General features: G+C 39.5%; 1 protein-coding gene across 5 annotated transcripts in view; it reads right to left on the bottom strand.

Moving 5' to 3' along the window:
* Positions 1-25,440, bottom strand: part of SRPK2 (SRSF protein kinase 2) — a 129,344-nt gene that overhangs the window by 73,918 nt on the left and 29,986 nt on the right. The window contains exon 1 of one of the 5 annotated variants that reach the window (XM_077179113.1): positions 11,739-11,924. The exons of 3 other annotated variants lie outside the window; for them this stretch is intronic. In XM_077179113.1, the coding sequence (XP_077035228.1) occupies positions 11,739-11,776 (38 nt within the window). In that variant the 5' untranslated portion in view covers positions 11,777-11,924. Of the gene's footprint in view, positions 1-11,241; positions 11,377-11,738; positions 11,925-25,440 lie in introns of those variants that run through there. One more of the 5 variants, XM_077179112.1, reaches the window with a different exon arrangement.

The raw sequence follows: 25,440 nt of genomic DNA, 5'->3' as shown, positions 1-25,440 counted from the left end.
TCTCTAAGCATTCAGTATTTGGCTGCAGTCAAGGCTGAGACTTGGGCTGAATACCCTCCTTTCACTCTCAGTAAAAAAGGAACATTAGGTCTTTTACACAACAGCTGAAAAAGCAGGAAAAAAAACCAGCAAAAAAATGCTGTGCCTGTGATTCCAGGAGAGAGTTGCGTGGGGTTTTTTGGGTGTTGTTTTTTGAATTTTAAGGGGGGTTTTTTTAGTACAGTACTTGCTAGACAGGCAGACTTGAAAACATCAGCAAAATAGCTGCTTGTTGCACTTTGTTTCTACTCTGCTCAAGCAAATGAGCTCTGTTTACATGTTTTGTGTAAATAAACAGCACTGCACATATACACACAAGCATTCACAACCTTCAAATCGTATATTTCTCTTCCTGAGAAGAACAACTTGGCAAAGTCTCAAGTATTAGCTATCTCCTGGGCTCCCAAAGTAGAAGTAATACATGCCAGGTTTTCTGAATGCTGATGTCAGATAGCCAGATATTGACTAACACACATTGTGGCTCTGTGTCTTTTGCCTGCTCAGCTACCTTGTGAAGGAACTGGGCAGTATCTTGATGCCTGCAGCTCAGATTAACAACTGGCCTTCCAGTCTATCTCAGAGACATAGCCTTGTTCAGAATGAGAGTAATATGATTCTTTTTGCCTTTTTTAAAGTGGCACTTTTTGACCACTATTACCAGACATCTCTTTTCTGGACCAGACCACAGAGAAGGAGGATGTGAGACAGTTTATGGTTCAGAGCTGTTTACTATTATTATGCATCCCTGTGTTACCTCAAATGGATTTTGTGACAAGCACAGATACCAGTTCAGCAGAGTAAGGAGCACTGCTTGGTTTTGGTCATGCCTGAGCTTTGCCTTCATTAGATGTATGAGCTTGACACATCCAGCAGTGTACATGTGAAGCACAGAGAATGCATCTAACACATGGTAGGAATACACATCACTCTTCCTTTCCAGAAACATAGGTCTAAAAACTAAATAGAGTTACACAGTAGACAAAACTCTGTAACATCAAACTTCCAGGAGAGTGAGAAGTAGTAGCAAAGCATTGGTGCATTTCATATCTTAAGTTAATTTCAATCTCTTGGATGCCCATATCAGACGGCAAAAAATGCAAACAGATCTAGATCCAGTTTTGACAAGTGATAATAGGCCTCTGGGAGACCAGTGTTAGGTTATCTGATTGAAGAGAAACAGATCCAGCAAAGATCAGAAGCAAAACAACAGGTCAACCCTAATATCCTCAAGAGCAAAAATGGAGCATGTGAATCAGCTACTCCCACGACTATCAATTAGACCATGTTCCCCCAGTGTGAAACCTACCAAGATGAGTCAAAACTCTTCCAAAAAAACACCTTGAAAACTAAAGGTTATTGCCTTAAGGGGTATGGGACTTATTATGGGATGCAAAGAGAAAGAACATTTTGGGATTGTGTAAAACTTACCACAGTACTGTGAGAATAAGCAAGATGCTATGAAATGTTCAGGGGAAGGTATTAGGCCTGGAGGAAGACTGATATAGAAGTGGCTAAGGGAGAAATAAATAAGAGAAAATAGCAGGGAAAAAGGATAAATGGGGCAGGTACAGTACAAATAAGCATCTGGTCCATGCTTTTGCCTGACTAAGCCCTGTCCTTGATCATGACAGTCACTAAAACCCTATACCTGTCTTCTTTGTGGATACACTTTCTATTTGGAGTGTGTATGTGTGAACTCAAGCCAATTTCAAGTCAGACTGGCCAGCCAGTAAATAAGGTCCAAGTGCCAGCAACTCAAGTGAGAATATGAATCTTGAAGGCTCATGCATTTAGGGGCTAGAAACTATGTAGAGGATTTAAAATTGGCTAAGAGAGCACACAGAGCTTTCATGTGAGTTTCTATGAAAATTCTACCAGTGGACTTCCACTGTAAGGAGTTGGAAAGGAGGAAAAGGACGAGGCTGTCCATGCAGTTCTTGCCTCAATGCTCTCTGTGTGTGTTGATGTGGGTGCCAATAAAAGCCCTGGATTGAATCTCTGCTGCCCTGCACAGCCAGCTGTGGATGCATTTTCTGCAGGAGAGCATGTGCATGCACACACACCTATGGGGAGGCCATGCTCCTCACTGCCTGGCCCTGGGGACACAGCACTCACCTCTTCAGGTATGACAGGAGATATTGCCCCAGGGACACAGCAGTCCTGCACTCACCTCTTCAGCTACAGGAGATATTGCCCCAGGGACACAGCAGTCCTGCACTCTCCTATTCAGCTACAACAGGAGATGTTGCCCCAGGGACACAGCAGTCCTGCACTCTCCTATTCAGCTATGACAGGAGATACTGCCCCAGGGACACAGCAGTCCTGCACTCTCCTCTTCAGCTACAACAGGAGATACTGCCCCAGGGACACAGCAGTCCTGCACTCACCTACTCAGCTACAACAGGAGATATTGCCCCAGGGACACAGCAGTCCTGCACTCTCCTCTTCAGCTACAACAGGAGATATTGCCCCAGGGACACAGCAGTCCTGCACTCTCCTCTTCAGCTACAACAGGAGATATTGCCCCAGGGACACAGCAGTCCTGCACTCACCTATTCAGCTACAACAGGAGATATTGCCCCAGGGACACAGCAGTCCTGCACTCTCCTCTTCAGCTACAACAGGAGATATTGCCCCAGGGACACAGCAGTCCTGCACTCTCCTATTCAGCTACAACAGGAGATATTGCCCCAGGGACACAGCAGTCCTGCACTCTCCTCTTCAGCTATGACAGGAGATATTGCCCCAGGGACACAGCAGTCCTGCACTCTCCTATTCAGCTACAACAGGAGATATTGCCCCAGGGACACAGCAGTCCTGCACTCTCCTATTCAGCTATGACAGGAGATATTGCCCCTGGGACACAGCAGTCCTGCACTCTCCTATTCAGCTACAACAGGAGATATTGCCCCTGGGACACAGCAGTCCTGCACTCTCCTATTCAGCTACAACAGGAGATGTTGCCCCAGGAACACAGAGCCCTCCATGTCTGGCTACCTCTAACAACTGGCATGGCTAGAAGGACACATACCTTTAGCAAGTTTCTTAGCAAAGATATCAGTAACACTTTGAAGGTGAAGAGTCTAAATCTGCCTTAGGTTTGAGTTTGGGGTAGTCTTTAAGACTTTTAGTTGCAGACTGTTTAAGCTGTCCTGGCATCTGTTGGAACACACTCCATGCAATTTTGCTAAGGCATTTTTTTAAAGCACTGAGTATTTAAATGATAGTAAAAAAATGCACTGGCATTCTCGGACACTGTCCTGCTTCAACTGGATGACTTCTGGTTCTTTTAATAGCCCTTGAAATTCCTATGTGCTAAACACATTTGAAAAGAATCTTGACCAGTTCTTTCCTGTATGTTTTCTTTCCAAGCCAGGATTCATTTAACAGAAAAATAACATAAATAAAGCAGACATACAGGTGAAACAAACTACATAAAAATTCAACTACAGAAACATTCAATAAGATTGCCTTGGAGAAACCTGTGAAGAGATTTCCATAAAGAACAACAGCACTTTAAATATTAATGGTCTACACAAAAAACCCCCATGTATTCACTGACAGCATATTGCAGTTGGGGTGCCCAAGGAATAGGGTCTAAGTTAATTCATTGTGTCAGTAATCCACTCACAAACATCAAGAGCTCTTGAGTGAAAGAGGAGGAGTTTTTTCCTTCACCAGCTCTTGAGAGAAAGAGGAGGAGTCTGTAAGTTCATTCTTTTACTTTAGCTGTGGAACATAAGCATTCTGAGGATGGCTGTATCTCTCTTTATTTGGCTTTCTAGACTAATACTCTGAAACATTAATTACCTGGAAAGGAGCCGAGTGAGATTTCTAAGTCCATGAAGACTGTTTCTACTCTTATTTATAACAGAATGAAAGCTTTTAATTGATAAAAATGTACTTCAGAATCACTATGGTTGATGATCTTTTTCATACCTTAGGGAAGTCTTGGTCCAAAGCTGTATTAGTCTTCTTGGAAGCTAGCACTTGTCATAGCTAAGGCACCAAGCAGCAGTGAAATTCCTGATTCTTGTCACATATGCAACAGGAGCTGTCAGAAAGGCTTTACACTGTCACACTGGGGATGACAAAGCACCACTCCGAGGAAACCACCACACGTGGTCTCCGAAGGGTATAAGGTAATCCTTTTATAGAAGGATTCATAAAGAGCAGAGCTAACGCCAAAAACCTTCCATTCTAGTTCATGGCATGAAATAAACAGAGGTGGATAGTGTCTGGTATGTGGGCACAGAAGGAACTGAAAGCTTCTGTGGACAGTGGCTGCAGCAGCTGCAGACAACAATGAGAATCTGTAGGTCCTAATGCTGGATAGAGAATAACACAAGAGCTGTCCACTGAAACCCACAGAAATGTCAAACCACCTTTCCATCTCCACCAGAAAAAAATTGCTGGGTATTTTCTGACACAGCAGTTGCAGGAGAAAGTAATGCTGTCTCTTTATAGCAGTATTAATGACAAAAATAATACTCTCAGTTTCTGCCAGAACTAGTAAAAGTTAAGCTTTGACAGTGCAGGACAGAAATGTAGTTTAACAGGAGTTTCTGCTGCAATTATATGACCTCCTTTGCCCCCAGAAAAGACACACACTACCACCATGCTCAGCAGAACTGAGCAACAGAAGGATGAGCCCTTGCCTTCTTAGAAAGGATGAGACCACCTCACTAGGTTTGGGGCACAGGAAGTTGCTTCAGGAAAACAAAGCACTGAATTCTAAAAAGGTTTCATGTTACTCCAAATTGAAGTAGGTTAAAGAAATCCTCCTTTCCATGCAATTAGACTGCACCAAGCTTGGGGAAAACAAGTCTGGAAGATCAACCAGCCCAACACTACAATATAAACATTTCACAAATCTCAAGATAAGAAAATACCAATTTATGGTATTTATTAGCAGATATCAAGACAAAATTAGGACACTTTTATTAATACAGAGAGGTTATTTAAAGTGCCTTCATTAAACACAATGGTCAAAACTTCATACAAATAGAACATCTACATGAGATGTGGTTCTGGTTTTGAACCTTGTCCAGCCAGGAAAAAGAAGCAATCAACCAGCCTGACTGACCTAAAGCTATAACCACACAAAGAAAACTCTATGGATATATTTGGTGAAGAACATAGGCAGAGCTTGGAGCTGCACACATTCCTTTGGTAATTGAAGCTTTAAAGATTAAAAAGAGAGAAAAAGAATGAAGCAGAAAAAAAAGGAAATCACAGTTCACTATCCATCTAGTCACAAATGCCAGCATGAGTTTGGCAGACATCCTAGATGAGATAAATTTCATCTGTTTTTAAGGTAATAGTGACTGTTCAGATTTTGTCAGAGATCACCCAAGACTACAGGTGAGTTTTGAAGAAAATACAGAAGCACCTAAGGCAGACACTGGTCCAGGAGTGTAATGTTCCTGAAGAAAGAACTAGTAAAAGACCACCTGGTCACAACACCCTTTGGACAGAAAAGGAATTTTTCAGTCCACTGGAAAGTTCAGATATCCTCCAAACTGTACAGTAGGATTCACATAAAGTCAAAAGCTGAGAGATGGCACAATTTCCTGATAATATGCTTATAACACAAAATATGCAACAAAATTGAATGCTTAAATCTGCATGCATTTGCTTAATATGTTCCTAGCATCCCTCAGTAACTACATCAATTCTGGATCAGTGAAAACACATGTATCACAACACAGTAAATTCACTGAATTACATTAATATCTAAACATTTTATTCTTAATTTGTAAGTATATAATATGAATATGCATACAATATGAAGACACAGAAAACCACAGATGAGTTTATCCTGTAATACACTACAGCAACAAAAGAAATGCAAACTTTGGCCATAAATACACATTGTTTTATGCAATCTATCAGGTAACATTCGTTTACCATCCCCCTAAGGGCTGGAGTGGACATTTTAGTGAAGGCATGACCAATACAGTGATTGGGCAAAACGTTTCAGGTCATGAAACAGACTAAATCTGTAATACAAAAGGCTTTGCTTAAAATGATCCATTACTTTTCTCCCAGACATTTTACCTGGGATAGAACTGGAATACTTTAGAAAGTATATTGTGCAAGTCATGGTTTTCCAATCTTTTACATACCTTTTTTTTAGCCATTCAGTAACTGTGTTCAAACCACCACTGGATTGCTTGAGTTAGTTTCCAGTGAATAGCTCTCATACAGGAAAACCTCATACAATGCCCCAGAACCTTCCATCTCTCCCTTTCACAAAATTCTCTCATTTTAGTTCCAACAGGAACTGACAAAATCTGAGATTTTAGTTTTCAGAAAGTATATGAGAAAATTCCCTGTAATAAATACCTCACAAATACCTGCATGATGAAAAGTTGCTAATTATTTTTAAAAAATAATTAAAGAAAAAAAAAGGTAGTGCACAGGCCATCTGAGTAGCAGGGGTACTAATGATTTATTTTACTTGTACTTTTTTTACCTATAGCAGAAATTCCAGACAGAATAAACTGAGCAGAAAATGTATTTATAGCAGAAATAAACTGAGTCTATCCCTGGAAAGCAAAATACACTTAAAATCCTTAATTTCAAAGTCTACTGATAGAGGCACAACCAGTTTAAAAAAAAAAAAAAGTACGGTGTCCCCTAAAAATATCACCTCAACATGCTCCACAAGTGGCTTCTTCTATATAAGCTATTTCCATTTTTTCCTACACAAGGACAATGGCATGTTGCAACATTCCTTGCCTCCACATCCCTTTCATATTTCACTTAAAAGCCTCACATGCTAAAACAAGTGAGACTGTGGAACCTTTAATATGATAGCCACACAAAACATAGGATTTATTTTGGTCCAGAACTGGCAATCTAAAATTAAGCACCCAGTGTAAGAGAGCTATACAGGTACACTGTCACCCAGAAGTGTTGGTGGTGGAATGAAGTGCCTCCCTGGACAAACAGCTTAGGGCCCACACTCAGCTAGGATGATTTTCTTTCTATGAGATAAAATACAACAAATAGAATGAGCTTGTAATTTTGGGAGGAAAAGGGGGGTGAAATATATATTGGTCACTGTTACCATATATTAAACAAATCAGAAAAGTTATAATTGTCTGACCACTAAAACTAGATTTGAACTGTCCTGAAATGGAAGATGTACAAAATTTTTTTATCCTATAAAAAAGAACCAGTAGAAAAGAAGCTGAAAGAGAGCTAAAGAAAATACAGTACTTTGAAAATGTGTTTAAAAGTTACTGGAACTGATGAAATAGTTGCATTATTCTGACAACTATTTTTTTTCAGTGTTAGTTACATAAATAAAGGAATCATTATCTTATAATGCCCTATTATCTAACAATTATTCCAAACCATTTATCTGACATACAGCAATATCAGCTTACACATCATGTTGTTAGCTGATGGTTCTACTTTTAAACATTATTTCCATATTTATTACAAGTTACACTTCTACCTTAAAAGTAGTGCATCGACAACTACATTTAAAAAAGAAATACACACAAACAAAAACAGAATTAAAAAAATCACTGATGTTCCAAACCTGGAGGAATCTTTCAACATCATAACTTGTTTCACAATGCCTCCTCTAAAAACTAACAGTAGGTCTGCCAGAAAAGGAAGCAGACAGTACTCAGCCTCCATCTTTTTCCTTCCTTCTCATTATTTCAGATTTCTTCCTCCTTTACTTTATCCCTGAATGCCCTCTTGGCATGACCTGATGAAGAAACTATGTAAAAGCAGTGAGAAATAGATTAATTTGCTCTGCAAAGATAAATTACAAAGATAGAGGGATATACATACCCCAAGGCTTAAAAACACCCAACAAAAAGCCAAACCAAAACCACCATTATTCCTTAAAACTTGCCTGTATCACCTGACACCAAATACTTCTACACAGATTAACACAAACTTGTCATTTGAAAGGATCTTTTCTTTACTACTATTTATGAAACCCCCAAAATGATGAAAATTTAATTATATACATACCAGCTACCTACTTTAAGACTGTTCATAAGTGGCTGCTGTTTTTCAAAAAACACTGAAGCAGAAACTCATTTCAAAGAAACATGCTTATGCAGCATTTGTAAGAAGAGGGAAAAAGAGCAGGTCAGACACTTCAGAGTGATCAGCCTTGCTAATAACCTTTATGAGAAAATGCTCCATGGTAAAACTGCACTGCTGACACAAATTTAGAAGCCAAAATCAGAGCTGAAGAAATAACAAATTCTTTGTCCTAAAATGTGAAAAAGAAAAGTACTACATACAGGAAGTCTGAAGTCTTAAGAGTATAAAACCATCCAGGTGAAAGAATTAACTTTTCTCAAAAAGAAACAGAAACTTGCCAAGAGTTCCACACAGCCCCAAAAAAGGGGGGGGAAAATATCTGTGCAGCCAAAAGCATTCCCTATACTGTAGCTGAGAAGAGTGCATAACTCCTACACCAGAAATTAAAGGTATTTTCACCTTCCTGGAGGGCTCCTAAAAGACCATCCCTCCTCCATCTGGGTGCTGCTACCTGCTCCCTCAGGACATCGGCAAGGCTTGGAGCAGTAAGCTCAGCCAGCCTCCAGGGAAACACAAAGAACAAGGAGGTACATCGGAGTTTAATTACTACTCATTAGATAAGGAAACCAGGTGAGTGTCACATCGTGAGCACGCTGTAGGAAAACATACCCATGGTCTCCTTCAGGCTCAGACATCCAAACAAATCAATTCAGCACCAGCAGCTGCAGGGGGTTACCTGATCCACCGCCCAGCCCACGGGCACGCTCACATCCCCAGTTACCTGGGTTACCTTATCAACAAGGAACCAGGACTTTGGCCAGGCAGCATTAACTGCCTGGAAATTCAGGACATAGAGACTCTGCTTGATGGTGTCTGCTCAGGAAATATCCCACAGCATGCCAAAACACGGGTATCTTAATCTCATCACCTCAATTCTGCAACTTCACTTTTTCTAGGGTAAGTGGAAAGGAAGGATGAATCTATGAAAAGTGTCTCAGGTTTGTATTAATTTACTTTTCAAGGCTGCCAATGTCTTTAAACATCTCAGAGGTTCCTCAACAAAAAGGTTCAACTTTCTTGCTAATGTCTCCTAAAAGGTTCTGAAATTCATAGCAAACAACTATCCTAGGAGAACGCTGCAGGATTTCTAAAATGCTGAGCCTCCATAACAGCCAAACCATCCATTATATCCCAGCTTTCTTCTCATCAGTAAGATGTGACAGCACGCTGAACTTGCCAAATGAGCAGGAAAACCTACAAACACCAAACTGTCTTGTAAAAACAAAGACCAGCCAAAGAAGGAGGCAAGTAATGGGCTCCTCTCTCATTCCTCCTGTATTCCCATTTCATCAGTCTCTGTAAATGCACAGGGCACCTCCTCTCCCCTCCCCTCTGGCTATGCAAGCGCTGTCTAGCAGCCTCTGCTAGCGTGGAAAACAAGAAACAAGCCATGGACTCTTTCAGATCTTCCACACAGCATTCCCACACAGAGAACTCAAGCTTCACAAGAAGCCCAACCACTAGGAGCAAGGATTAAAACCAGCAATAAATAAATAGGCAAGAATTCATTCCCTTTTTGTGTTTTTCAAGAACATGCATATTCTCATGTCTGCATGGCATAAATACACATTGCAATTCTTCTACAGAGCAGATTAGGCCAGTTTAACAGTTCAGACACTCAATATTATAATTATTTCTTTTTTTAAAATCTTATATATTCATTTTCAAAGAGCCTTGAAAGGAACTGGCGGCTAATAGGATAGACAGCACTGTTTCATAACAGCTTGCAAAAAAATTCAGTCTATTTTTAGATGGGTGAAAAGAATGTGGTTATTTAAAAAAAAAACAAAACACTCCTATGAAATAAAGATGTTTTCATTTATAGCTGACCATGCAGCTGACATGTCAAACCAATCTCCAGGTGAACAGTACCATATATTTAAATCCTCAGAACAAATCTGTGTGCATATACAACAGCCACATTTTAATCTTTATTGCGTGATAACACATCATGCTGTTAAAAAAAATCTTACTTTTTAATGAATGTCATTCAAATCAATCTCAGACAAATGCATCTTTTTCTAATTGTGTTAAGATCCTTTAAAAGGACCTCTTCATCTAGGACTACCATTAGTTCAACCATGAGCATGTTCTGCTCAAAACCAGACTGATCAGGTGTCGGGTGCTGCATAACACTCATTTTGATAAAATAAGTATCTGTATTATACACCAAATTCCCACACAGCAATGCCAACGTAAGTCTTTCCAAAAATCAAGTTAACACCTGTTTCCTTTACTATTTTCACTCCATCATCCTCCCTGTTACCACCACCATTTTATGAGTTTTGTATTTAAAAATTTTAGGCATAAGAGTGGGATAAAGGTTAAAAAAAAAACACTTGCATTTTCTATCCTCATTCTTAATTTTGAACAAATAAATACTAAAATTTCTCTCAAAGCTCTTCTTATATATCTCCATTTTGGAAAGGTGACTTAACATCCCATTCCCCCCCACCATTTTCTGAATCTCTTATTGCTGGTATTTTGTTATAACCACAGCTGGTGAAAGGCAATGCAGTTTGCTTCTACATATCATACCTAAATATACTTATAAATCAAATTAAATTGCTCATTTTGGTTTTTCAAACCACCCATGCCACACAGCACTCGTTCATTTTGAAAGATGTCTTTTAGCCTGTTTCCTTAAGATAGCATTCAGTGCCTTATCATGTCTCTCTAAGATGAGCCATTCAATAAAATAAAACTTCAGCTCATCATTTCAGCCTAACACAGTTTGAGAGCTTAAAATTAACAGTATTTTTTTACCAGCATCCAATATTAAAATGGTGAAACAAAACATTCAGAGGGTCTTTTGCATACAGCCAAAATGTTTATTGTAAATAATGGGAGAAAAATGCTATTATGTTTCCCTAGACTGAAGCAGTTTCAAAACCAAAAATGCCTTAAAATGCAGCTGCAAGCAAAACAGAAGTGAGCAGGGCTGGTTTATTTAAAATCAACAAAATAATCACCAGGAGGCTATTTCACGTCAGAAGACTTAAATGTACATTTAGTACCTTCAAGTATTTCCCTAAAAATGAAACAGCTACTTGAAATAGCACTAATCTGATTGACAGATAAAATAATTGCTTTAAAAACACTTCTGAGTCATTTTGTCCTTACCTGCAGGCATGAACCATTACTGCATGCAGCGACTGCTCCATTTCCTAGCACAGACTTGAACAGGGATCACATCTATCTTACAGAATGTGACTAATAGGGGGGATTTGCGATTCCTGAGCTACTTTCCAAAGGACACTCCCTTTTCCACATAACCGGGCACGAAACGCTCGGCCAAGTTCTATTTGCTACCGATGCTCACGGGCAGGAGCGCGGGCAGGAGCGCGGGGTCTGCGCGGCGCCGCTCGCCTGACAGGCGCGGCGGAGCGCGGGGTCTGCACCAGCCAGCCCCGCCGGGATCCGCATGCTGCAGCCCGCCGGGCTCCGGGGCACGGCCGGCCACCGGCATCCGCGGCCAAAAGGCACAAAGCTCGACCGGGAGGGCAGGCTGGGTGGGCACGGAGCGAGATCCAGCATGCAGCACACGCGGACAATGCCAGCAGCCCCGCGGAGGCAGAGGGAGAAGCCCCGCGTTCATGCGGACGGGGATGCGGCCGTACCTTTCTGGAGAGGACGACTTCTCAGAGTTAACTGACATCAGCAGCTCAGTCTTCTGCTTGATTTCTGGAAAAATCAGAAAACGTTCACCACCGACGCCGCCTGCCCTCGCCTTCCGGAGGTCTCGCTTCCCTGCGCCCTTTTGTCCGCCGGAGGCCCGGGACGCGGCGCTGTGCGAGGCCGCCCAGCCGCGCTCGGAGGGCCGGGCCCGCGCACATGACCGCGCACGGCGGGCGGAACCATCGCCGAGCGGGGGGCGCCGCTCCGCGCCCGAGCCCGCGGGGGCAGCGCGGGGGCCGCGCCACCGCTGCCGCCGGCGGGGGGGACGCGGGGGGTGCCCGCCGAGGGGAAAAACCCCGAAACAAAAGATTCCCGGCACGGATCGTCTTCCCGGGTACCGTGCTAAGAGGTACTGCACACCCGCCAAAGCCTTCAGATCAAGAGCCCTGAAAAATATGGCTCTTTGAATCATTTTTGTCACAAAAAGCGAGGTATCAAATCACTACTTTCACACACGGGTGAGCAACCAGATGTGGAAAACGCTAGGCACACCTGGATTTTTGTGTTTTAGTGGTCTGCCTCTAATGTCCCCCAAATAGACTTTGAAAAGTCATATTTCCTTTTTCTTTTTTTTTTAACACCTAGTAATTCCCCCAGAGGGTGGCTGGGCTCTGAACAGGCTCCCCAGGGCAGTGGTCACAGCCCCAGCCTGACGGAGCTCAAGAAGCGTTTGGGCGATGCCCTCAGGCACATGGGGTGACTCCTGGCAATGGTGCCATGCAGGGCTGGGACTTGGGCTTGACAATCCAGGGGGTTCCTTCCCACTCAGCACATTCTGTGATGCTGTGATCACCAGGCCAGCACCTGTAAGGCCTGGGCTGGTCCCTTGTTCCCAAAATGCTGGCAGCACACCCTGGCACGGACACCCAGCATGCTGAGATGCACCAAGCGGAGATGCCACTCACTCCACAAGATCCTGTCAAAGCAGAACAGAGACTGCTGAAAAGTGAATTCACCGGGTGTTCTGGAGACAAGCACCCAAAAAACCCAAAAGAACAAAGGGATGTGAGCCTCATTTTAAGACCATATCCTCGCTGGAGACTGTATTACCTGTGGTAATACTGGTAAGACCTGAGCAAGACTATGTCAACTTGTTAACAGCCACAGTAAACCTGAACTCTAAGGGATTAACCATTCCACAATGGAAGACCTTCAACCTGACTTTTCTTCATCTCTTCATACATATCTCAGGTACAAAGCCACAGAAATTTCTGAAAACAGAAGAAGAAAAGCTGGGTAAACTAGATTTATTAATTTTTTTCAACCACAGTTACAAAAGTATTATTACTATCTGAATGAGTTTATCACTCTCATGCTCTGGTGGAAGGCATGCAAGCTAGCCAGTGATCAGCACCTTTTTAAGCATATGCCACTTGTTCTTCCCAAAACATACTGATCAGAAGAACCTCCAAGAAGTATTCAGTTCTCACATCCAAAGTAGACGCTTCTCGGATTTTTGAAAACATATCTGTGAAATGTCATTATGTTCACAACTGGCTCCACTACATGACTGCAAGTACCATAAAAAACTTCTTTTACTGTTGTCCATCCCAGGCAGCAAGTGGCCCTACAGTCACAGCTACCAGATCACTTCTCTGCACACCCAGACACACATCCCAATGCAAGGATGAACTAAAGTAAATGTCTCTACTACAGAGCCTTGACACCAACTGACTATAAACATGGTCCTCAACTTCAAAGTCCAACAAATTTTTAATTGCTTCTGAAGATGCTTATAAATTAAAATTGATTACATAAACAGATATTAAAAAGGCAGGATTTTATAGCAAAACAAAATCCACAGAGTTTGGAAGGAAGTGATCAAATTATTTATTCCATAACTAAGCCTCCACATAGGCTTTGCAATGGATTATTATACTAAGACTTTATTGCTAACAGTACACCACAAGATGCTAAAAATAAATCCAAGATGTAAGTTATTTCACCACAAACTTTGAGTCCCTGGATTCTCTACAAGACATTTCTCCATGATGGTATTAAAGCACATAATTTAATTTTACTTCTAGTAACCAAGTGACAAGAAAGACTTATTTAATATAGCTGCAAGAAGAATTTCAATAAAATGAGACCCCATAGGAAAAAAAATTCCAATGTCTTAATGAGCATCCACAATTAGATAACACTCTTTTCACAAGGTTTTGTGGTTTTTCTTTCCTGTTTCCCTTCTGTCAATTTGAAATATTTTCTTATTTTGGATTTACCAATCTTCTGTCTCTGCTACCTGAGATTTTTACAAGTAAGGATCCCTTTTGTTCATTTTAAAAAGCAAATCTGTACTTTTACACATCCATATGGCACCAGCAAACTCAGGCTGATACCATCACTATCACTCCTCATACAAAACTGATTGTGGGAATATCACCAAAATAAGACACATGAGTTTACACTAAGTGCCTTTAGGCCATAAGAGAATAATGGCTGGAGAAACAGCAATGGTCTCATTTGTTTATTTTGATTCTTTATAAATTACATATCCAGAATTCTGGGATAATTTACAGAATTTATTAGAACTTAGAAATTGCATCCTAAGTCCAAATAACACAACAGAAAAATCCCTTCAAACTGCAGCCACCATAGCACCACTCTATTGGCCTTTGAGTCCAGAAGAATGCAAATTACAGCAGTATTTGTTAAACTCAAAGTAACAGAAAAAGAAAAGAGAGGAAAAAGGAAAGTTTTACAATTGAATAGCTCTTTCTGGAGGTTTCTCAGTTCAGGACCCCCCAACCTAACACAGAACTAACATTTCCACTTTACCTCAAGTACAGTGCCACAAAGGCAAATGCTGGGCTGTTCAGGACCTGCACCTCTTAGAGATCCAAGGAACCACACCTTTAAAGGGTTTCATGAGTAGATTCAATAACTGTACTATTCAGCACCCAGAGGTACAGAGAACTGCTGAGTGAGCAAGCATTTACATCCTGACTGAATAGTTTTGGGTTGTCCTAATTTCTGAGGCCACAAAAAAGACAGCACTCTATATAGAACCACATCCAGAACAGATCATAACACTGACTGAATAAAAGTTGAAGATGAATGAAAATTAGAGCTTGCACATCTCAAAGCAGCAGTTAATGCAGTAAATTTTTTCAGCTACAAAATACCAATAAATTCAGGTATGGGGTAGTATTGTTGTCACCAACTCCTCAGTCATTCCATGCACTTCATCAGCCCACTTTGAATCATTTTGCAGTGTACAGATCAAGTGGCAGACAACTGGCTCTCAGCCAATGCCTGAGAGAAGCAGATACACTAAGTCTCTAAAGCCATACTATTCAAGCTGTGATTGAATGAAAACAAAAACCAGAAAGGCTCTACACTGCCCAAAATGGCTTCCTAATCATCATGATTGTTATTCTTTCAAACCAAAGGAAAGCCGAAACTAACCATAATTTTTTTTTTTTTAGCCTAGATGTTTGCCTCTTCTGATACATTCAAGTGGAAATTGTGTGTTAGACTAGAGAAAAAGGCATCAGATGAAGTTAAAGCAAGAAGGCATTTGCTAAGCCAAAAAATAAAAAGACCAGAGTCTTGGAAAAATGGAGAGAAGAGTCCTAGAAAGAGATGCTGGCGGTTTCTAAACTCACAGGGGATTTGTCAGAGAGCATCACATCAAAAGCTCCAAGCAACCTGAAGTTTCCATACCAAATTTAGAACAAAACACCTCAGAAATTATAAGGGAAGAAACTCTCCACACAAGATGAAGAAGAGAAATTCTGTTATTTCAGCAGTGTGAAAGAAGAACAAAAAAAAATTATGTGGGAACTAGGGATATCTACATAATCTGGAAAAAAGAACAGAAGAGCAGAATTAGCCTGGAGTTTTGTTTATTTGTTCTGTCAATTAAAAAAAATACACAAGAGCTCTCCACAATAAAAGAAAATAAAAAAAATCCTAGCTGCTGTTTAAGCACAGATGGAGAAGTGTGGACAAGGTATATGGCACTGCACAAACTGTTCCCTGTGACATATGTGTCGATATCAGAGTCACCACAATTTCAAAGTCAACTGACAGAAGTCACTGTTTCACTAAAAATTTAATCATGTCTACCACAAACAGATTATCTCAATGGTCTACAACATGTTCATCAGTCAAGATTAAAATATCTTACTGACAGTGCATGTATTAAATTTATCCAGGGCAGAGATCCACTCTTGCAGGACTCAACTAATACAGCTTCTTCCTCCCACCACCCCTGAGCCTTTTGGGAGCAAAGGAAGAGACAAAGTAGCATCTCAACATAAGTACCTTCCATTTTTTGCAATGCAAACCCTGCCATACAAGTTTTCATACATCCTTTTTAAAATAAATATTATACTAAACAAATGCAAGAAAAATATACTTCATTTTTAATTAATAGGTAGGCTCATCCACACATTCTGTTAGTCAAATCAGATCATAAACTAGCAGGTTTAGTGCTTTTCTTCCATTTTCTGTGTGGTGTGTATGTTAGGACACAAGCTTGAGGTGCTTTTAGCCTTTCTTCTACACTATCTTTAAACATGTACTTCCTTATCAATATCCATCCTAGTCTATTCTCCACTGAATTTTCCATCCTTGCATCACAATTACAGCTGCTTGGATCTTACAATTTGCCTATAAAACCTCATCCTACTGCAAGTTGACTACTTCCACTATTACTCTTAAAAGAAATAGTCCTGCTTCCCAAATGAATCTATGAAGACAGATCTGAAACTATTAAACAAATGAAATTAATCAAACTGTCTATTCTAAGTAATTTTTCAGCCTTGAAGTCATGAAGTGCATTAGGAACTTTGGTATCAGTAATGTGATTTTATGTGGACAGATCTATGTTTTGAGCTTTGGATAACTGTACAAGTGACATGCTAAACAGCACAAAAGGCAATACATTTAAATTCTCCCAATGAGGCACTGGACCCTAAACAAAATGAGACAGATTTGCACACAACTTGAGAAGTTCACTGCTTTCTATGTTTTAGATCATATACTTTTAAAATAAATAGTTCTAAAAGACTGCTAGAATCACAGGCCATGTGATTAAAAAGGGTTTCAAAATGGCACAAACACAGAGCAAGCCTAAATTTGATAAGCATATGAATACTACATGAGGTAGTATTGAAGCATAAAGAGTATAACTGCCCTAAAATAAAATCATCTTCCAGATGTTACTAAGCTTTTGAAGTGAGGAAAAAAATAGTACCTTTATGGACTTCTTCAGGTCTCTCATAACATTCACATCAATGCTGATACACAAGACAGCAACTGCCTCACTGAAGAGTAAGTGACAGAAAAACTAGTGGCAATCTCCTCTAGAGGAGATTACATTAATATTCTTAGTATTTTTCCTCTTCAATATGTTAGATAATATTTCTGCTCAGAGCATGAGGAAATTAGAACTTTTAAGGTAATACCATACTTGTAATATTAAAACCACCATTTTAAGGAACTGTTTACTTCCAAATGATAAAGCAAACTCTCTCCTCTCCTAAAGATATGTATTAGAAAAAGTCAGTAATATTGAAATGCACTTTAAATTTTAAACATTTTTGTAAGAGTTGTGTTTTAGTTACTGCACTGAATGTACAGCATGTTTTGAAAACAACACTTCCTTGTCCCACATACAAGTTCTAGAGACCAGATACAGATACAAAGGGAAGTTTTTCTCTGTACACTGCACAAGTTCAACTACAGCTGGGTCCCACTCAGGCCCAGCTCAGCAGACAATATCTAGGAGTCAAGACCTAATGGTGGAAAAAAATATAGAGAATTTTTTTTTTTTAAGTCTCTCATTTTCTCTTGCATAAAGGGGAAGATGGATTTACTCAGTATCTACTGGTACATTCCATGGATCATGTTAATAGTACTGACTCTTCTGGGGTTTTTGAGAAACTATATGTTGCATTTGATCTTCTCCTAGAGATCTCAGAGCCACTACCTTTTACATCTCTGATATACTTAAAACTACTGGAACAAAATATTCTGAGGAAAACATGTCTTCCTTCAAAATGGCTGCTAGTCCCAGTTAGTACCCAAAAGTTAAGTCTACCCTAATTCTTAAAGCCAGACATCCTTCACATGCAGATGACACTGCCAGTTGCTTAGCACAGTTCTCCTTAACAGAAATGGAGGCCAAAGCTGCTCTGAAAGACAGTACATACCTTAAATGGAAGTTGTTGCATTGTTTTTGCAGAAGAAAATGAAAGACTATTTATTGAAAACTTACAGAACAATGGTATTTCATTCAAGAAAAACAGCAACACCAGTATTACCGTTTTACAACTACATTTCACTCAATCTTCACCATGAGGAGGACACTGAAAAACACAGGATACAGAAAGGAGTGAAATGTGGTAGGAAGGAAGCACACACTGCAGATCACAAGAGTGAAAACAAGCTTGAGAACATGAACCATACAGTCAAGCTTGTTTCTGCTTCTCCAAAAGGGAAAAAGGAATACAAAATGCACAGATGAATTTGCCTTTTACTTTAAATAATTAGTTTCCAAATATATAAATATACATAATTGATGTAAGTTACACCTCTGAAGAATTTTTAATGCACACAGATTATATACTAATAATTTTGAAGGAAGTTTGTAGATAAATTTGAGGAAGTATTAGATATTTAAGATAAAAAGCATTACTATATGCTACAGTTACTCAATAAGTGGCTCATTATGAACATAGGGAAGCAGAATAATTTATGTTTAACTAGTTAAACATAACTATTAATTGGAATTTCTTTTAGTCATCCACATAACTAAGCCCAGCTGACATTATCTGGTATTTCATCTATTAACAGACTGTAATATTCCTTAATAAAGTGCTTACTGAAACACAAAGGTGACAATAAGAGGAATTCCTCATTCTCATAGTTCTGCTGGGTCTGGCAGCATTTGCTGTACCAGACGTATGTCCAGCACCACCTTGCTTTTCCCTCCCTCCTCCCATCTCAGGCCAATAAACAACTCTGACCAAAGTTTCTTTGAAAATCCATCGTTTTACAAAAAGACATTCTGCAAAGAAAAAAAAAATTCTTCATTTTGCATAACTACTTGTCAGATTACCAGCAAGCACACCAAAGAAAGCACTATTCACCCCAAATATATCTGTGCTTGTTATTTCCTAATTATTGTCATACTGAACTTTATTATTTATAAGTATTTAATGTTTATGAGAACAGTTTTGTTTGGAGGGGACAGGGACAGAGTTGAGAACATTTTCTAGAGCTGCCAGAAAACAGAAAGCTTATTCCTACAAGTTTATCAATTTTAGGGGGAAAAGAACAAACAGCCCAAGCCAAAATATTCTAAGTATCTTAAAGCATATCCTTTGTCCTTTTAAAATCAGCTGCCAATTGCTTCCTATTGCTAGGCAAAAAACCATATTTCCATATGGAAATAGCTGAACACAAGGTAGCTAGAGACAGAGTGAATTAAAAATTTATACATGGACAGCTTTTCTGCTGAAGCTGAAAAAACTTCAAGTTCCAGCAAAATAATGAGTGTTATATACCCTCAAACTACATAATTTCTAATATTTTCACTATCTTAACTCAATGGACAGAGTGAATGATTTCTGATTTCTAATCCAAAATATTTCTACTTTATTCCCTTTATATTCTTGAGTACAATTATTACTGTGTTAGGATCCTTCTGATAATAGCATTTTCTTTCAGGTCTATAATTTGCCTGAATGTCTTAAGTGCTGTTCAAATTTTCAACTGCTATTATTTTCCCATCATTTGTTATGCGCTTTATTTTCAAAATTGAAGGAAAAAAAATTGCTCTAATGTAGCAGATTGACAATTCCAGTTTTAAAGGAAAAACAGGTTTCTATTCATCCAAACTGAATCAAGCATATGTTACCTTATAAAGACTAAAGCAGTGACTCATAAAATCTTGCACACACTGATTCCTCCCTCTCCTAGGAGATGAAGCTACATGATTTACCCAAAAGGATTAAATGAGGTCACAGTTATTGAATACATGTTATAACCTTAAACTTCAGGTTAAAACTTCTTCTTAGTCTTATTTTTCAGAACCATTCACTGTTCTAAAAAGCCTTATATTTTTACTTTTCCTTACAAAATTTACAGATAGAAATCCTTACAGTAGAAATACTTTTAAATTGAGATATTTAGTACATTTGCTGTATGCTTTTCAATATGTTTTTATATTGTGGTTATTATCACAGTATCTACACAACTGATTTTTCCAAATATTCTTGTAAGGTTTTTGACATTTCTTATCCAGCAGATCATCAGGCTCTTATACTCCTTGAATTTTCAGATGCTAAGACATTCTCAGCCCTGTTCCTCTAGGACATGGGAAGGACTTGTTTCACCTTTTCCTGGGTTCATAAGAGCACACACAGTTCTCAGAAAAAGCTCCATCAAAAAAGCACATCATCCCAAGCACAAAGCAAGCCAAAAATCTTTCCACTTTAGCAGTGATTTGTGCCCCACTGGGACATGGGCCCACATGGTGATCAGCTTACCTGAAATCTAAGTCTTGAGGAACATTGGACAGGTTACAGAGCTGTCCCTGTAAAACTTCATATAAGATGTTCCATATTGTTTATAATAGAGACAAAGGGCAGAATAGGGAAACAAAAAGTGTTTTGCATGAAGGAATAAGAGCATTGTTTATAATAGAGACAAAGGGCAGAATAGGGAAACAAAAAGCATTTTGCATGAAGGAGTAAGAGCAAGAGAAGCATCCTCAGCAGCCATTAAAAGTGCCAAAACAAAGATGCTGATGCCAGCTGTACCATGCCACACTCACCAAATAACATCATATACTCCTGCTTTATCTCTAGGTCCTACATTTGGACACAGTACAACTCCTGTGTAAATAAGGCTGACCATGGCCACTCAGCAGTACAGGCTCAAACCAGACACCCTTGAATGAAATAGGAAGGATTTGTCTCACAGCAAATTTAATATTAAACAAAAATTGAAATTCTCTATCTGAGCAGTCAGCCACCCTTCAAGTATGCTCTTTGCAGTTTGTTTCTTATTCAAAAGACAACTGAAGGGCCAATGCAAGCTCTGAAATCCTGCTCCAGCCTGTCAGACCAACACCAATTACTGCAAGGAGAAGGCTTTGGATCTGTGGCACCAGTGCCAGATATCTCTTTGCCAGAGATAGCAGAGATACCTTCTGCCTCAACTGGCAGAATAAACTTTATGTGAAACACCACCACTTCCCAGCCCCTGGAGATGCACGAGCAGTGACTGCAGCCATCCCTGCCTCTGGCACAGGGATGTGCCCTCCTGCTGCCATCACCACCAGTGACAGCAAGGAAACCCTGAGACACTGCACAGGAGGAAATCACTGTCTGCTGTAACACACACCCCCTGTAACAGATCAAGCTGCAATGATCACACCTGGGAACAAAGACAATTCTCTGTTAACACAGCATCATTTTATTACCTTAGATTTTTTTTAGTTAAATAAATTGATCTACCTATTCTTAAATTACATCTTGATCAAGTTTAATCTTTTGGAAACAGTATCATCACTAAAGCTGTAACACAGAAAAATTAAATTTCAGAATTATTACTGGAGATAAAATTGTAACGAGATAAAATTGTAACGATGACAAATTTTAAATACGCACGCAGTGCCCACAAAAGGAGGGACCATCTAATTATATTTCAAGTGTTTTTCTCACATATACCATTTTCACTCTTTAATTGCCAATGCTCTGGATTTACATAGCAACATGAACATACTGGGGGATTTTTCTACTGGGCTTCTCTGGAGTGCAATGGACATAGCAGTAACACAGGAAAGTATTTCCTTAAACAAAAACCCAACACTGATAACTTGGCCCTCAGCCAGCTGACACTTCCCATTTGTAAGGAACGGAAATACCTTTAATTCTTCAGATGCCTGCCTGTGTGAAGTCTGACTGTAATTACCACATAATACATAGATGTACTGAATATCTGTAATTGGAAATACTGGAAAGGACATACAAATTCACAAAAAAGGAAAGAGAAAATATGAGGTGCTTCCAGGTAAGGGAATGCTATGAAAGCCTTCTAGTCCTGAAGAATGTCTATTAGGAATATTTTTAATGTTATGGATAATATATACAACATGCATGCAAATACATGTCAAAATATCCCCTTGCTTTGTTTTTGCTCTGTTCTTCAAAGAAATTGGATGATTTAAAAAAAAAAAAAACCCAAACATTATACATATGAAACAACAATAAATGACTGAAGTGGAATCTGGAGAAATATCTATATTTTTTTCTGCAAGATGTGAGATTTTTTAAAATCTGATCAGAGGAAAATTCTGGCTACTAAGGACAAAATATTTTTATAGGAAAGAACAGAGTTGAAAGCAATCCCAATAAGGGAGGTATTTACATAAAACAGAGGTTTGTCCAGACCTGATGAGATCTGATCCTGCAATTAGTAAAGCTATTTAGATCTATGCTGCTTGCCTTTTTTTTCCTTGTTCATTAATATCTCATCTACACTGTATCATAATCAGCCATTGCTGATGTAAAATTACAAGTGTTCTTGGCTGGCCTGCAAAACTACCTCTTAAACAATAAGACTTTCAAGGTTGGTTTTTTTTAGCTCTACTTTTTTTCTTTTCACACCCTCTCCTCTTCTCCATCTGACTTCCCCATCACTTATTCAGCAATCATATGAGAAACCTGCTATTGTCTTGCCTAAAAGCTGGCTACAAATAGTTTCTTCTGTAGTGAGGACACAGCGATGTAGGTGGCGAGAAATCACCGTGTGCTCTGCAAGCCTGTGGTGATGTCACTCTGGTACCTCCCATCCTCTCCAGGACTGCGTGGCACAGCTTTGATTGCAGGATGCTGCTGGGGGTGCAGGACACCAGCCAGCCTGTCCCCAGCCTTCTCCTCCCTGCACTCCTTGTCCCAGCCCATGCAGCGCTGCCATGTGCCCAAACTGATGGCTGACATCTCCAAACCAGGCACTCAGGACTTCTACATGTGCCCGTCTTTTCTGGGAATCTCTGCTGCTCAGAGTGACCCTGAGATGTGTTAAAAGTCTCTTTTCCCAGCCCAGCAATCAAAGAAGGAGTCAGAATTGTTCAGCTGTAGTTTTCAAGCTTGTTTATTTTCCTGTTATCTATAACATTCTGAGATCTGTTCAGCAGGTCAGTCCAAGGCACACTGAGCACCCTCAGAGGCATTGTTTTTTTTACCCTAAAAACTACATGTACATTTACAGTAATGTCCCAATACCTATCACCTATGTTAGACAGTATGCTCCTACCTTAAACCAATCCAAAAGTGCCAGCATCACACAGAACATGGAGGCCAGAAGAAGGAGAAAGAAGGACAAAACATGCCCAAATTGCTCCATCTCAGAACCCTGAACCTCCATTCTAAAAACCTTAAAATCTACTTTTCACCCTGTGATAAACTAACTACTATTCTACTTAAACCCTCCTGACTTGCAGTTCTTCATAGAAAGGTGGTAATTTGTTCCATGGGTCAAAATCAAAGTCACAGGTATCTTGGGCTCTGTGCCAAGGCCTCTGAGCCCCCTGGCAGGAGCTGGAGCCATCCAGGACAGCCAGAGGGATGTCCTGGGTTCCATCAGTCTTTCCCTGAACACACGAGGCAGAGACTTCACTGTTGGCAAGACAGGTCTTCAACAACACAGTCCTAAGTTTGCCAGTTTTTAGAGCAACATTTAAACAATATACAATGCTGTACAGGCTGCCTACAGTGGCAGTTACGTCTTTCATAAAAATAAAACCCTATTGAACTAAAAGAAACTGTTTTAGAAACTGATCGGTGCAGATAATCACAAAGATATCAAAAGGAAAAAGAAAATGGGAAGACAGATTGGCAGATAACACTCTACCTCCTATTTTAGATTTAGCTGAGGACTCAGAGCAAGGGTTCAACCTTAGAGCATTTCCCTTTATATTAACACAGGTGAACAAACTGAAAACCTTGTTGAATAAAATAAAAAACCTGATGAAAGAGCATGATAAGTTGCTGAATCTGAATTCTCCTCCAGTTTCACTATCCTATTCACCATTCCCTAAAGTATCTAAGTTTACAGTCACAGATGATACATGCTTGAAAATCAGATTAATCAAGTTTCAACAGGACTGGCAAATCTAGCCCAGACAAACCTCACCAATGATCATCCTGGCTCCCATACAAGGAAGGAAACACACTTCAATGTTATATATTTTTAAGTGTCACTACTACTTGAACCACCTTTGGGAAACATGGAATGTGACTACATTTACATCATCTTTATTTGCTCCTGGTATTTAACACCCATAATGAGAAGTTATGAATAAGCATCATAAGAAGAGACCATATAACAAATTGATTCTAAATAGTGTGATTTTCCTAAGTTATGAGAATCACCAGTATAGCTTCAAATGTTAATTAGAAGGAAAAGAAATGTTAACATGAAGGAAAAGTTGGGAAAATGGGCAGAAATCACCGAGAGCAGAAAAAAGTGAAGCAATAGAAAAAGACAGCAAAATTTCTGGAAGAAAGAGAAGGAACATTGACAGAGAAAAGGTATGTTGCCAAGGCAAAAATAGACAGCTGAAGACAGTAGACAAAGAAGGGTGAGAACGCTCAGGAGAGTGTAGGAAGAAAACCAAACTGAAAAAGATGAGGACTAAAACTTGCAAGGGAAAACACTAAATGCAGCAAATGTGTTCAAATGAGCTGATGTGAGGTTGTTAGGGAGAAGGACAACAAGAGCATTTGGTATATTTTAGGGAAGATTGATGAATGCTTTTCTGTGCAGTGTCTACAGGATACCCCAGAATATGCACTGGAAAATAACAGTTGGTTTCTACCCAAAAGGACAGAACAGCAAGGACATTAGCACCCTCTCCCCTTGGCTGCACTGCTGCTTCTGCTCAAACAAGCACCTAAGCAATGACAAGAAAAGCTGAGGAAATGGCAGATCTGCAAGTTGCACCCAACACCTTACATTTACAACCATGTTTTGGAGATGTCTATACACTTGAAAATATGGTATCTTGAGTACAATTTAACCTGACTTTAAGAGAGTACAAAGTGTATTTAGAGAACCTGCAGCATCTATTTTTTTTACATTAAAAATTCAGCTTTTGCCCATTGTGAATAAGGCAGTATAATAACATCATGGAAACAAGAAGTAAAACATACATTTAAAAATTGGATCTTCTTCAGAGTTTTGATTAGTTACTCTTCATGCTTATTATATAGAAGACTAGGGAAAAGAACTTGCTTTTTTTACTTTTTAAATATGCAACACCCACAAATTGCTACGTTAAAGTTGGAAAAACTTCCCATCAAAATGAGTCAGCAAACCATTCCTCCAACAAGAATAAAAAAAAGGGCAAGACTTAACATTGCCCTGGTTTATTTTTACTTAGAAATACCATTAGGAAAAAATGATTGAAAGTGATGAAATATTCAGACTTTATCCCTCTAAGATAATTATTAAAATTATTTCATCCCTCTGTTAATATCCTTGAGAAAGCACACAAGGGAACTAGATAAAGAAAAGGCCACATCCAGAAGAAGTGTAAATTAAATTATTTTATGTTAAGCTTGTGTATGTCCAACAGTCCTCTTAAAAATCTAGCTGGAACTGTTGCAAAAGCTACTAAACCCA

This window comes from Agelaius phoeniceus, chromosome 5 (genome assembly GCF_051311805.1).
Source record: "Agelaius phoeniceus isolate bAgePho1 chromosome 5, bAgePho1.hap1, whole genome shotgun sequence".
Lineage (NCBI taxonomy): Eukaryota > Metazoa > Chordata > Aves > Passeriformes > Icteridae > Agelaius > Agelaius phoeniceus.
Note: the sequence above shows the minus strand (reverse complement) of the source record. Positions and strands in the feature narration are given on the sequence as shown.